The 12,762-nt window shown below is 43.9% G+C and overlaps 1 protein-coding gene and 1 long non-coding RNA gene across 2 annotated transcripts; one reads left to right on the forward strand and one right to left on the reverse strand.

Moving 5' to 3' along the window:
• Nucleotides 1-2,881: 2,881 nt before the first annotated feature.
• On the reverse strand, nt 2,882-4,759 carry LOC127308427 (uncharacterized). Its single transcript, XR_007856572.2, has 3 exons — nt 4,153-4,759; nt 4,018-4,076; nt 2,882-3,226 (listed from the first exon to the last, which is right to left on the reverse strand). It is a non-coding gene; the product is annotated as an uncharacterized lncRNA (long non-coding RNA).
• Nucleotides 4,760-11,137: 6,378 nt separating this feature from the next.
• Nucleotides 11,138-12,431, forward strand: LOC127308426 (uncharacterized). Its single transcript, XM_051339249.2, has 3 exons — nt 11,138-11,582; nt 11,716-11,760; nt 11,875-12,431. The coding sequence occupies exons 1-3, from the start codon at nt 11,251-11,253 to the stop codon at nt 11,930-11,932; spliced, it is 435 nt and encodes a 144-aa protein (XP_051195209.1). The 5' UTR covers nt 11,138-11,250; the 3' UTR covers nt 11,933-12,431.
• The last annotated feature ends 331 nt before the right edge of the window (nt 12,432-12,762 follow it).

Genomic DNA, 12,762 nt, shown 5'->3' on the forward strand with positions numbered 1-12,762 from the left:
CTTTAATAACATCACAAGAGTAGCACATAGACTAATAGTGATACAAAGCTCATATGAATCTCAATCATGTAAGGCAGCTCATGAGATCATTGTATTGAAGTACATAGGAGAGAGATTAACCACATAGCTACCGGTACAGCCCTTAGCCTCGATGGAGAACTACTCCCTCCTCATGGGAGACAGCAGCGTTGATGAAGATGGCGGTGGTGTCGATGGAGAAGCCTTCCCGGGGCACTTCCTCGTCTCGGCGGCGTGCCGGAACAGAGACTCCTGTCCCCCAGATCTTGGCTTCGCGATGGCGGCGGCTCTGGAAGGTTTCTCGTACCGTGGCTTTTTCGTATCGAAGATTTAGGTCAGGGAGCTTTAAATAGGCGAAGAGGCGGAGTCGGAGGGGGTCTGGGGCCACCACACAACAGGGCGGCGCGCCTGGCTCCTTGGCCGCGCCGCCCACACGTGTGGGGCCACTAGGGCTCCCCTCTGGTGCCTCTCGGGTGTTCTGGAAGCTTCGTGGAATTCTAAGATGCTGGGCGTTGATTTCGTCCAATTCCGAGAATATTTCCTTACTACGATTTCTGAAACCAAAAACAGCAGAAAACAGGAACTGGCACTTCGGCATCTCGTCAATAGGTTAGTTCCGGAAAATGCATAATAGTGACATATAACGTGTATAAAACATGTGAGTATCATCATAAAAGTAGCATGGAACATAAGAAATTATAGATACGTTTGGGACGTATCATAAGGCTTGCATGACTTGGCAAGTTAGGATTGGTCAAGGATGTTTGATGAGGTGGATTTAATACGCACGCCTGAAGGTATGCGCTACTTGTATTTGCAAGTTAGAGGAAAACGGGCACATAGTACAGATTAGTATAAATACGTACAATACAAAGGAATGATATGGACAGTTCTGCAGCCACCACCAAATTACAGAGAAGCCCTTAAGAAACGAAATTCTGCAACCAAATATTCTGCCTGCTTCGCAGCTTCGGTCCCCGGCATGTGCTAATCCCCTCCTCCATTGCCGGAGCAGTAGGAGGAGAGATTAACCACCTGCTAGCCGCACGCCTGGAACTGAAGAAGTCCCTCGCGCACGGGCTTTCTTGAAACACAGTAAACACCTACTCCATGAAGAAAGGTGTGCTCCCGTCAATCACATTGGTCAGAGGCGTCTTCCATCCTGGAGGAGCTCCCCGAACCTCTCCAGCTTTGGAACTGGGGACATAGCCAATCAGCCCTTCAAAGAAGGACAACACCTCGGATTGACATACCTTGGGATCCATGGGGATAAAATATGAAGCATCTAAGTGTGGCTATATGGCTCTGAGTAAAGCGCTTCCCAAAGTTGCATTCATATTGACTGTCACTGTTATTTCGCATGATTTGCTATTGGAGTTGGCTTGAGACTAACATTCGAAAGATAGTAAACCCAACTTATGCACCAATTGGTGAGCATAAGTAAACCCAAGCCTAATGGATTATATTTGAACTCAAGCTTGGGTCTAAATGATCAATAATAAAAACTATTACCCGAGGGAGAAGATAAAATACTCATCCACTCAAGGAATTCCATATACAAGTTTAACACATATTTCCAACATTTTCTCATATACAAATCTATGAATATGCCTATGCACACAAACAATTATGATGGATGGACAAGTATAAAATACCAACGTTGTTCACTTGTTGAATTGACCAAAGTCACAATTAATCTTTTGACCAACATCACAAAATCTATATATTAAACAAGAAAGAAATATCTTCTAATACTCAACTTTTCTATGTGAGAAATTATCTTTGAACTCTATCCAAACAAAATTCTCGAATCTATTATCACTAGATATTAACCTAATATTAAGATTCACTTATAAATCTTATCAGAACAGTTTTGGAATTCATTTGGGAAAAAACTCAAATAATAAAACCAAGTTTTCATTCTTATTCTCTTGAAACTCATAAAAAACAAATAAGATACACATTCCAGGTTGATCAAAACATGTTTCTATTCAGAAATAATTTACCATAAATATATTTATAATAAACTTTAGTACTTTTTATAACTTAGTTCTAGCATATTAAATGTTAACAAGTATAATTTTACATTAATTAGATTTCATAGATAACAACATTTGATTATTGCTAACACTAATTACATTGTTTTTTGTTATATGAATGTATTGTGTATCGTTGAATTTTTCGTGTTGCGCAAAACTTAAACCATATGTTGTAAAACATTGTTTGAATTAAACTTTTGACAATTGCATAAATTATATAGCAGACACGTACATATTTTTGTTTGTATGCTTGTTTGTGTGGTCCTGTTTTTTAGTACCCTTAAATATTCACTACAAGAGAACTGGCATGTAGACATTATTTTGGTCACGTAGAGACACTAAAATTGCCCCTACAAAGTTGTAGAGGCATTTTCCTTAGTGTCCCAAAAGTGTTGCTACGTGCAGTGTGTCTTAAACCGTAGAGTCATTTCGTAAAATGCCTATATATGACACAAGGTCATATTGGAGAGACATGAAGTTGTGTATCTACACATATAAAGGCACTTCAAGATACACACAGAGTGTGTATATATGGGAATGTGGAGGGACACTAATGTGGCATTTTACCTTGCCTCTAAAATTATAGAGACATCTTTTTATGGCAGTTTTTATATATCTCTAAAAATATAGAGACATTTAGTAAGGCATTTTATTCGAGAGATACATTCTGTCCCTTCCAAAAGCTAAGACACCCTATCATAACATTATGGTCTTATCTTGAGACACTTGGTCCCAACAGATGCGCCTTTTAATGCCTCAAGAGCAACGGTTGAAAGTAAACATTACCGTGATTCAAGAAAAAAGTACAATACACCTACATAGTATATCATGAGACATAAACAAAAAGCTAATTGAATAGTCATCACAGAAACGATCAACATAGATGCCCTAACGATCAACATAGATGCAAAGTGTGTGAGCTAGATTCCCATGAAAGGAAAAAATATATAAACATGGTCCAAGCACGAAGAACAACCTCTCCTTGCTGGACAATGTAACAAAGCACAAACAGAAATAGTCTTGACACACCACCAGGCCAGGATAACATCATAAATCACAAACCACAATGATCTTAAAAGTTCTACACACCACCAGACCACATGACCAAGCACTTCAGAGTTTCCTTCCGAACTCTTGCCAGCTACCATATGGAGTCAAATATCGAAACACTGCAATAACCAAATAAATGTCAGTTCAGGCTAAGAAGCATATTCCTCATATGATAGGTTAAAAATAAACTAAACTAGCTTTATGGAATTTAATGGCATTGCAAGATTAGAAAGACATGTTGCCTCGTTTTGAATCATCAATTACTCTCTTAACCTACAGAAAGAGTAGTTGTTCTTGTGATAACTGATACAGACATACATCTATTCCTTCGAGAATAAAAAAAAATTTAACATGCACATGAAGTACAACTTTTTATTCACTATCATGAGACTATTTCTCAGCAAAAAAATTTACCATGAACATTTTCTCAAGAGGTTGTTCCAATACGCTAGCTAGTTAGAGTGGCTGCAAAAAAAAGGCTCGTAACGAGGACTTGTCTGAACTTTTTTTTATCTAATTCAGTTTCCTGTATTGGATATATATAATCGGTTGACACAAATATCCTTTGGCGACCACTGTTACATGATCTCAATATACTCTGAATCTGTGAATCATCCCCAATAATTACTCAATGTTACATTGATTGTGCTTCATAGAAAAACATAAACTAGTTGCTGAAATTAACATAATTGAATATCACCTAGAACTAACATTCGATTATATAACCTCTTGTTGATTGATTACCATTTCTTTGCTAGGATTGGCTATTAGATTATTTACCTATAGACTTGACAAGTTAACAGATTCAGGAACAAATATACTAAACTACTTTTATATGTGTTCAGGCATACTGATACTACAGGGAACAAATTGCAAGAAAATATATAGAGATATTGGACAGACGAGTTACCCACACCACTTGTTCTTGAAGCACGGGGTATAGCATAACCACTGTCATAACAAAGAAAACTACTCGAATTAAAAAAGGCTGCAGCTAGCCAAGAACACAAGATAGCACACAAGTTAGTTTCAGGTAGGAACTCACGAGTTTGCTTCAACCAATAACAGAAACTACTGGAAACAGAACACAATATACTGCCGCTTCACGGTATGAGATTATGGTGCCGCCTGTCAAATTGGGCTGCAAGTGAATGCCAATCAACTTCGGAATACAGACAAATCAAAGGTAGAAGATAACGGTGATGTCCATTGGTGGAGGAGATTGTTGGCATGGGCCTGCGGAAGGAGAAGATCGTCATCGACGAGCGCGGTGGACCTGACAAGTCAGCAGCCGCGCCGCTGACCACCCCGTAGCTCCCCATGGAGGTGCTCGACGAGACCGTCCGTGTCCGGCGCCCCGACGACCTAGCCTCGACATGTCCGCCTGCGCAAAGCCATGCCCTGGGCGTGGTCTCCCTCACGTGGACCCTGTAAGGAGAAATGGTGGGAGGAGTGAGTGGAGGAGGCTGCAGGGAGGCCGGACTTCAATAGGAAAGCGGAGGAGACCACCGGTACTGGCAGATCGAAGCGGCGGCGGGGAGGAGGAAGACTGATGGGGCGGCGATTTTGCGGACGAGATCTCGGAGTCGGAGGTTTCTGGTTAGCGATAGATAATATAGACGTGGCGGTTCCCTAAATAAAAACAGATTATGAACGTGGTGCTGGACTGGCTGACCCGCCTGTGGTTTAAAATGCGCAAATAAACATCGCCCGCGCTGCGAGCATTCGGTACAAATTAAGCCCGCGCGCATAAGATCCAAAATTTCTTGTCCCATGAATTCTGTTTACAAATCTTCAACCGAATTTATGTATTACTAAAAAAATCAATAATATGCAAATGAAAGTTTGAATTTTTAGTGCAAAATATTTGAGTTTTTCCATCTATGAGTCATAAACTAACCTAAGTTACCTATAATTTTTATAAAAATCTATAATCCTTATAAACCAACAAAAAATAATTAGTATACTTGTAAGGCACACACACATGTGTCGAGAGAAGGTTCCAGGTTTCACTCGTGCCTTGTGTATCGAAGTTTTTTTTATCGATTTCCTCTTCCTTTTACGGATCTTGCTGCTAGATATTACATGACGAAACATTGGTTTCATGGACTTAAATACTTTTGTGACATGACCATGTTTTCTTCATGAAAGCTAATGAAACTGGCACGTAACGTGGAAATGAGGGACGGTGATCCAAGTAAGGTGTCTAGAGTGATGAAAGGATTCAAAACATTAATTTTGTTGTGAGAGTTGCGAAGGTGTTGAAGCTTCCAATTTTTTCCTCATGATTGTATTATCATGTTGATGCTATGCTTCTCTCTTTTAAGGCATCATTAGTTATGTTTCTGTTAGTAAAATAGGCACGAGTAGTGTCTCTAAAAATGACTCTATCGTTGGGGCATTATCAAAATTGTCTCTTGTAATGCCTTTATAGAGATGATAAAGATAGTATGAATATATATTGTCTCCAATGAGATGTCTCTATTTTTTAGGCATTTTCAATAATGTCTCTTAAAATGCCTTTACATTCAAACTAAGAGACATTTCAGAGAATGTCTCTAGGTAGATGTCTCTATTGCTAAGGCACTCTCTAAAGTGTCTCTATCAATACCTCTATATCAAATTGGATTAGGATTTAAGAGACATAGTGGCGAGTGTCTCTATAAAAATGTCTCTACGGCATGTTTTTGTTGTAGTGATTACTGTAATGTTCTCTAAAACATATATTCTAACAAATTTCTTAATAGTAGTTTATTGTGTATGATTAGGCAAGCATATACATACCGATTTCTAGAGTACAAATTTAACCTTCGGTAAATTTCTTGCACATTGGGCTTGGTAATAAGTTCAGGGGCGGAGGTAGGAATGTGTTATTTTGCATGTTGAAGGAGCATTGTTAGAGCATTTTTTAAATCTACACTTCACATCAAATTTTGGGGAAAAAAAGTTCAATGGTGTTAGGGGACCAGGGCCCCTCCGGTCCCCCGTCTCCGATCCGCCACTGATTAAGTTAATAACTTATGCATCGTCTATGGCAATAATCACCGAAGAATCTAGTTTGCATATGATTTGATGTTATGGTACCACCTGGTGTATCAAGGGTTCATACTAATTTCTAAAATAAAAATCACACACTTCTATGATCTAGAATGTATAATACATAAATAGGTGACCCCACTACCTATTTCTATAAATATACGAGATGCCCAACTCTACAAGTCTACCAATTTAGCAAAATGGATACCGCACTATGAGGCCATCTAATACATCCATGTTATGTCCGCTAGTTGTCAGTAAGAACGTTTGCATCATGGGCTGATTCTTCCCAACTAGCTAGTACATATGTGAACTTGAGATCAAAATTAATATGATTGGTGTAATGCTTCCTTCCTATGTATGATGCTGATTATACTTTCGGCACTCTATCAATCACATGTGTACCATTGATTGCGCCAGTACATTCATGCAATGACAAGAACAAAAAATCATGACTACAACAAACAAACATGATTTTGTGCATTAATTGTGGTATTCTGAACAAATGACAAAGCATTATTTGTGCTCAACACGAAGTATGGATACCATCTGCAGCTATTTCCTATCTTGCTTGGCGTTTCACCAAAAGGTGGCTCGATGGAAATAGTCTCTATGGATCTCCCGAATGTGTTGTGGATCACTCTAAACATCTAGTTATGGCCAACAACATGAATGAACATAGAAATTTGCTCTTCTACGCAAGTGTTGATGCTATCTTGCAACAATATTCTCTCCCTAAACCACTTGACAAGTTCATGGAAGTGACTCTTTTCATCCAAAGCATTTGGACAACCTCAACATCGTTCATGTTGTAGATGTACTCAAGATTGAAAATCATCTCCTGATCTCGGACAAGCATAGGACCATAAGTCACTGCCTGATAGGCAGCTCCACTAGTGGAAAATAGGCTAACTATGGCGCACCAAATTTCAATTATGTGGCGCATATCCAGGTCGCCACAGTTGCCACGCGACTAGTATTTGAATTCTGTGACGCATATGTACATGCGCCACGGAATTTTTGAAACTTTTTTGGCGCACTAGGTCAATATGTGCCACAGAATTTTCTTGAAAACTTCTGTGGCGCACCATGCCAATATGCGCCACAATTTTTTTTAATTTTTTAAAAAAGTAGCGGCCAGATCTAGATCTAGATCTAGGACCGTCGGAATTTCGCTGGTTTTTTTTTGGAATATCTCCGGAAGGTGAGTGGTTGGGTGGGTGGGGTGGGGTGGGGTGGGGTGGGAGGAGGAGGAGGCCGGCCGGAGGAGGTGGTGGTGGTGGTGGTGGTGGTGGTGGAGGAGGAGGAGGAGTAGGAGGAGGAGGAGGAGGAGGAGGTGGTGGTGGTGGTGGTGGAGGAGGAGGAGGTAGTGGTGGTGGTGGTGGTGGCCGGAGGAGGAGGTGGAGGAGGAGGTGGTGGTGGTTGCCGGAGGAGGAGGAGGAGGAGGTGGTGGTGGTGGCCGGAGGAGGAGGAGGTGGTGGTGGTCGCCGGAGGAGGAGGAGAAGGTGGTGGTGGTCGCTGGAGAAGAAGGGAGGAGGAGGTGGTGGTGGTGGAGAAGAAGGGAGGAGGTGGTGGTGGTGGGAGGAGAAGTGGAGGAGAAGGAGCAGAAATGAGGAGATGGAGAAGTGAGAGGAGAAGTGGTGGAGGAGAAGTGGTGGAGGAGAAGTGGAGGAGGAGATTGGCGCCGGGGAAATTCAAAAATTCGGCTAAGAATTCTGTGGCGCATGTCCACATGGTGCGCCACAGATTTTTTTTCTTCGAATTTTCTATTTTGCAGCAAAAAATCATTAAATTGCCGTATCTTTTGGCGATTCTAAAAATTGTCCAACCGGGCAAGCCCAGGTGAATTCGGATGTAGAATTTTCGTGGGAACATGTTGATATATTATATGTTGATATATTATGCGAGTTTTTTTCGAGTTCGTATGCAATCAGAAATCCTGTTTGATGATTTTCCAACGCAATTTTGCAAAAAAAAAAGTCGAAATTCATATTTGTTAATTTTCATTGGTGCTAGATGACATAATACTTGGGCACCTCGAAGGATTTTATTTTTTGATATATATTTCTTTTTTTACAGTGCTAAAAAAGGTGATCCACGTGGGGGGGAGGCGATGGAGTTGCGTGGGGAGAAAAAATCACGTCAAATTTCTGTGGCGCATATGCCTAGTGTGCCACAGAAAGATGAACTTCTGTGGCGCATATGCCCATATGCGTCACATAACATAAGTTTGACTTTCTGTGGCGCATGTGAGCATATGCGCCACAAAATTTTGACTTTCTGTAACGCATGTGGCAGATGCGCCACAAAATTCCCTTCGCTCATGTGCAGCGCTGGACCCGCATGAGCCCCATGGAGATTCTGTGGCGCATCCATCCACATGCGCCACAGAAAGGCAAAGTTCTGTGGCGCACCACTCGTATATGCGCCACAGAAAGTGCGCCACAGAAATAATTTTTGTGGAGCATATTTTCTACGTGCGCCACAGATGCCATTTCTACCTATAATGGTTTTCCTACTAGTGCTCGCCTAACTACTCTTTTGTGATGAAGGAGGCCGGATCTAGGCCTGAATCGTAGCTACCAGTGTTGCTGCCTGGTGGATTAGACTCATCCGATTGACCTATTCAATTAAATCTAACATGAATGTTTGCTAAATCTACCGTACATACTATCAACTAACAAAAGAGACAACAAGTAGGGGAGGAGGCGGTGTTTTACGTCCACTATTGCGCACAAGGGAGAGTAGCGGGGGTCAGAGGAGAGGAAGAGCTCGCCCACGGATCTTGAGTTGGAGATGGAGGATACCAATTGCTGCGACGTACAAGGCCGACCTTTCCGTTGGAGTTGAGGGAATCAACGGGTGAGATAGATATGAGGAACTTCTACCACCATCGATGTTTTGAGAGAAAATGAGGATGTTTTTCTAGGAGATGACCGAATAGAGGAGGTGATACTAGCTTTGTCCCGAAACCCAGCCAGCGATTTTAATTTCTCCCGCCATCTTGCGTCGGTCTTCCACATGCACACCATTTCCGCTTTTCGCACCGTTGGCGCCTACGTCCAAGTGAACGAACGAACCAAGCGTTCCTACCTGGTCTAGCCCGGGACTGCTTTTACTAGCGTGCGGGTCACAACTTCCGCTGCACCCGAGACTCTAAACACTTGATTTTTTTGCAGCCACGGGGCTGTTTGGAGGGGATGCAGATATAGTCACGGGATGGGTGTCTGCCTAAGAGCATGTCTAACAGACCCCTTATTTACTCGTCCAGTATCGAGCGAGTACAAGACCCTATATTAAAAAAGTTGTCACGCACGAACCATTCCGTCTAACAGACCCCTTATTTCACCCCGTATTTTTAAAAATTGCAGAACCCGGAAGAATTCATAGATAGTTCTTCACATTGATCATAGATAGGGATATACAAAATGCGATCCTACTGGATCACGACTTCTACAATGTCACCTAGTCGTCGAGGATGACGATTTTGGCAGTGGCGGCGGCCTCCCGAGCCTTCATCTCCTCGACGACGGCGATGGCCTGCGCCGCCTCCTCCGCCTCCGTCCGAGCCTTGTCGGCGGCCTCCTTCTTGGACGCGGCCACCGCCTCCAAGAAGAGGGGGTCCTCCCCCTCCTCCGCCTCCTCTTCCTCGTCGCCGGCTCGCGGCGCTCCGCCGCTGGAGCTCCCCTCCCATGTGACCTTCCACGCGCACTCCTGATCCCACGCGCTCCGCCACTTGTTGAAATTGCTGCCGCTCATCGGCTTCAGCGGTGGGTCGACCTTGTGGTAGCGGCCGCCCTCCGCAAAGTCCCGGAGCGTCGGCGGCACCCAGTTGGAGCCGGCGTACTTTCACGCCGCACGACAACTCCCGGCGACGGAGAACTTGCAGTGGCGGCGCCACGCCTCCTCGATCGTGGCCGGCTCGCGGGATCGCTTCGATCCGGCGGCGGGCGAGACGCTACTCCTCCGCTGTGCGCTCATGGCCGGCGGCGGTGCAAATGCGGCGGCATGCGCGTGCGAATTGCTCACCGGAGTGGGTGCGGGGAGGCCGCGGCGGACGGCGGGGCTAGGGTTGCGAGTGAGGGGTTGGACCCCCACTCGCACCTTCACCCTGTATTTGTAGGGGGCGGCAGGGTGGGTTTAACGGGCCCCGTATTCTGCCGATATGGGCCGGCCCGAATACGGGGCCTGCTAGACGGCCCATTTCGCCCTCACCCCCTATCCCGCCGGAATTATATGGGGTGCACGCGTTTTGAGGGGCCTGCTAGACATGCTCTAAGTTGATCGATCGACCAAACCCATAATGACTGAGAAGGTCACCAATGTAAAATAGAGGGGACAACTTTGGTAGGATCTATGAGATCAATTTTTTAAGACAGAAAACATGTTCAAAAGTTTTCAAAAAAATTGACAACATATATCGGTGTTATATATGCAACACCTAAAAACTGTGGCTTTAAATTCGACCTACATTTAGAGAGCTAAAAAGGATAAATTTGGCAATGAATAGTGTGAAATACTATTCTCCTAAAGCTGACACTATTCACAGTGGAATTTATTTTTTTGTTTTTCTAAATGTAGATTGAGGTTTGAGCTGAAATCTTTTAGAGTTGTAGATATTGTCCATAAGTATGTTGTATAATTTTATTCAATATTTTTTTGCATTTTTTAAATATATTTTTGTGAGCTGATCTTATGATCCTATACAAGTCTCCCCGTAAAATCGATCAGTGGTCCAACACTGACCTGGCTTTCAGTTTGGCACATTTTAGGTTGGCTTCCATTACAGATGTGCTGCACGCTCAGCGGTTACTAATTATCTGAATGACGTGCGTGTGAGTGTGTGCGCGAGCATGTGTATTTTTTACTGCAACTACCAGAAGCAGGGCTGAACTCACCTAAATCAGTCAGCAGCTTCAGACACATACGAAATTTTCTTGTCACTTCGAAACAGGTTGAGAGGGAGACCGTACAAGAGATAGAAGAGGCCGTTTGGCTACGGAGACTCCACGTAAGCAGAGAAGCTCGAGGCTCCGAGCTCTCGAGAGTTTCAGTCAGGCTTAGCCACGCATGGCTTGGGAGCTGGGACCAGCTACAGAGTGAACCGATGCGGCCGACGAAACCAGCTGCCACGGCGCCAAGGCCGGCACGGCCGACGTCCGGCGTCGCTAGGCTGCTGCAGGCGCCGGCGGTCGTGGCACTGGCCGTCGTGCTCGCGGTGGCGTCGCCGGCGCAACCGCAGAAGGCTTCGGAAGCGGCACCGAAGGACACATTTCGCAACGTTCCGGGGACGCTCTCCGGGGAGGAGGGCAAGGAGGCGGAGCGGATCAAGCACCCGAGGTCGCCCGAGGCGGCGCGGTGCACCTCCAAGTGCGTCAGCACCTGCGTCCTCGGCGGCGCCGGTGCGCCCGGCGTCGGAGGCCCCTTCAACGTCAGAAGGTAATTGTTCTTCTCCAGTCTATCAATCGCCGGCTCCACGGTCAGCTTTTCTAGCTAGCTACCTTGCTCTTGCTGAACGTGCTAACCTCTGTCTGTGACTGACGAACTGTTGGAATTGCTTGCATGCGTCCAGACCACTGGTGGTGTTCAAGGATGGTTTCCGAAGCCGGCAGTACTGGTACGTGCAGTAGGAACATTCAGACAATAAAACTCTTCACCTGTTGAGTGACACCAGTTGTGGTCATCACTTGGGCGTGCGACTCTGAACATTGTGCGTACATATGAATTGCAGCCTGGTGGAGTGCTCGGACGTCTGTAACCTGATCAAGGACGGAGAAGACGACCAATGATCCATCATCACATCTCAGCAGCTCGGCTTAATTAATGGAGATTGAAAACCGTCCTCGTCCAACGTCAGTCCATATATAGTCAGCAGACTAAACAGTAGTACTGCAGTAACTTTGATTTTGCCAAGCTGCACGAGCTCAATACCGAGCAAGGTGTAATTTTAGGTGACTGAGATCTACAAAAAATACTATTGGGCGAATGGGGCGGTGGCCAAAAGAAATTCAAGCTTTGTTTCAGAGAAAAAACTTTTGTCTGAATGCAAAGTATTTCTGGAACGAGCGAAATGCAGGCATTTTCCGCATGCTCCAGCCATGCCGATGCTTATCTTCGTCCACATCAAGTCGGAGGCCGATCTTTGGGTGTTAAGCGTTCAAGTGTCATCTTACTGCGTGAGTAGTCGTTTTTGTGTAATATTTTCTACTTCTCTATAACAATTCTAATTCTTTAATGAAAATTGGCAACCTTGCCATTGAGGAAAAAGAAAGGTTGGAGAAACTGCAATCTTCTTCCGCTTACATTTTGTATGTGTATATTATCCATCGTTTTTCGTTCTTCTTTGGTGCAACAAAAGAAACTTGTCCAGATTTCAAAGAATTTAATTTCGCTAGATAACAAATAGCAAAATGAATCTTACCAGTAATAAATACGAAATGCAGCTTGAAGTTAACCACATATAAGACCTTTTCTGGTACCCTTAAGGGCTCCTTTGACTTATAGGATAGGAAAAACATAGAAATGGAAATAACATAGGGAGATGACATGCATATTTGAATCCTATGGGAAAATGAAGTGTGTTTGATTGTAGCAACTTAATTTTTCATGAGGTATGATT

The sequence above is a fragment of the Lolium perenne genome, chromosome 6, assembly GCF_019359855.2.
Source record: "Lolium perenne isolate Kyuss_39 chromosome 6, Kyuss_2.0, whole genome shotgun sequence".
Classification (NCBI taxonomy): domain Eukaryota; kingdom Viridiplantae; phylum Streptophyta; class Magnoliopsida; order Poales; family Poaceae; genus Lolium; species Lolium perenne.

Bases quoted from the DNA above. Each gene is read 5' to 3' on its own strand.
- LOC127308426 (XM_051339249.2), top strand. From the start codon at position 11,251: ATGCGGCCGACGAAACCAGCTGCCACGGCGCCAAGGCCGGCACGGCCG. The intron at 11,583-11,715 runs GTAATTGTTCTT...GCATGCGTCCAG, and splicing joins GGCCCCTTCAACGTCAGAAG to ACCACTGGTGGTGTTCAAGG. The intron at 11,761-11,874 runs GTACGTGCAGTA...TATGAATTGCAG, and splicing joins TTCCGAAGCCGGCAGTACTG to CCTGGTGGAGTGCTCGGACG.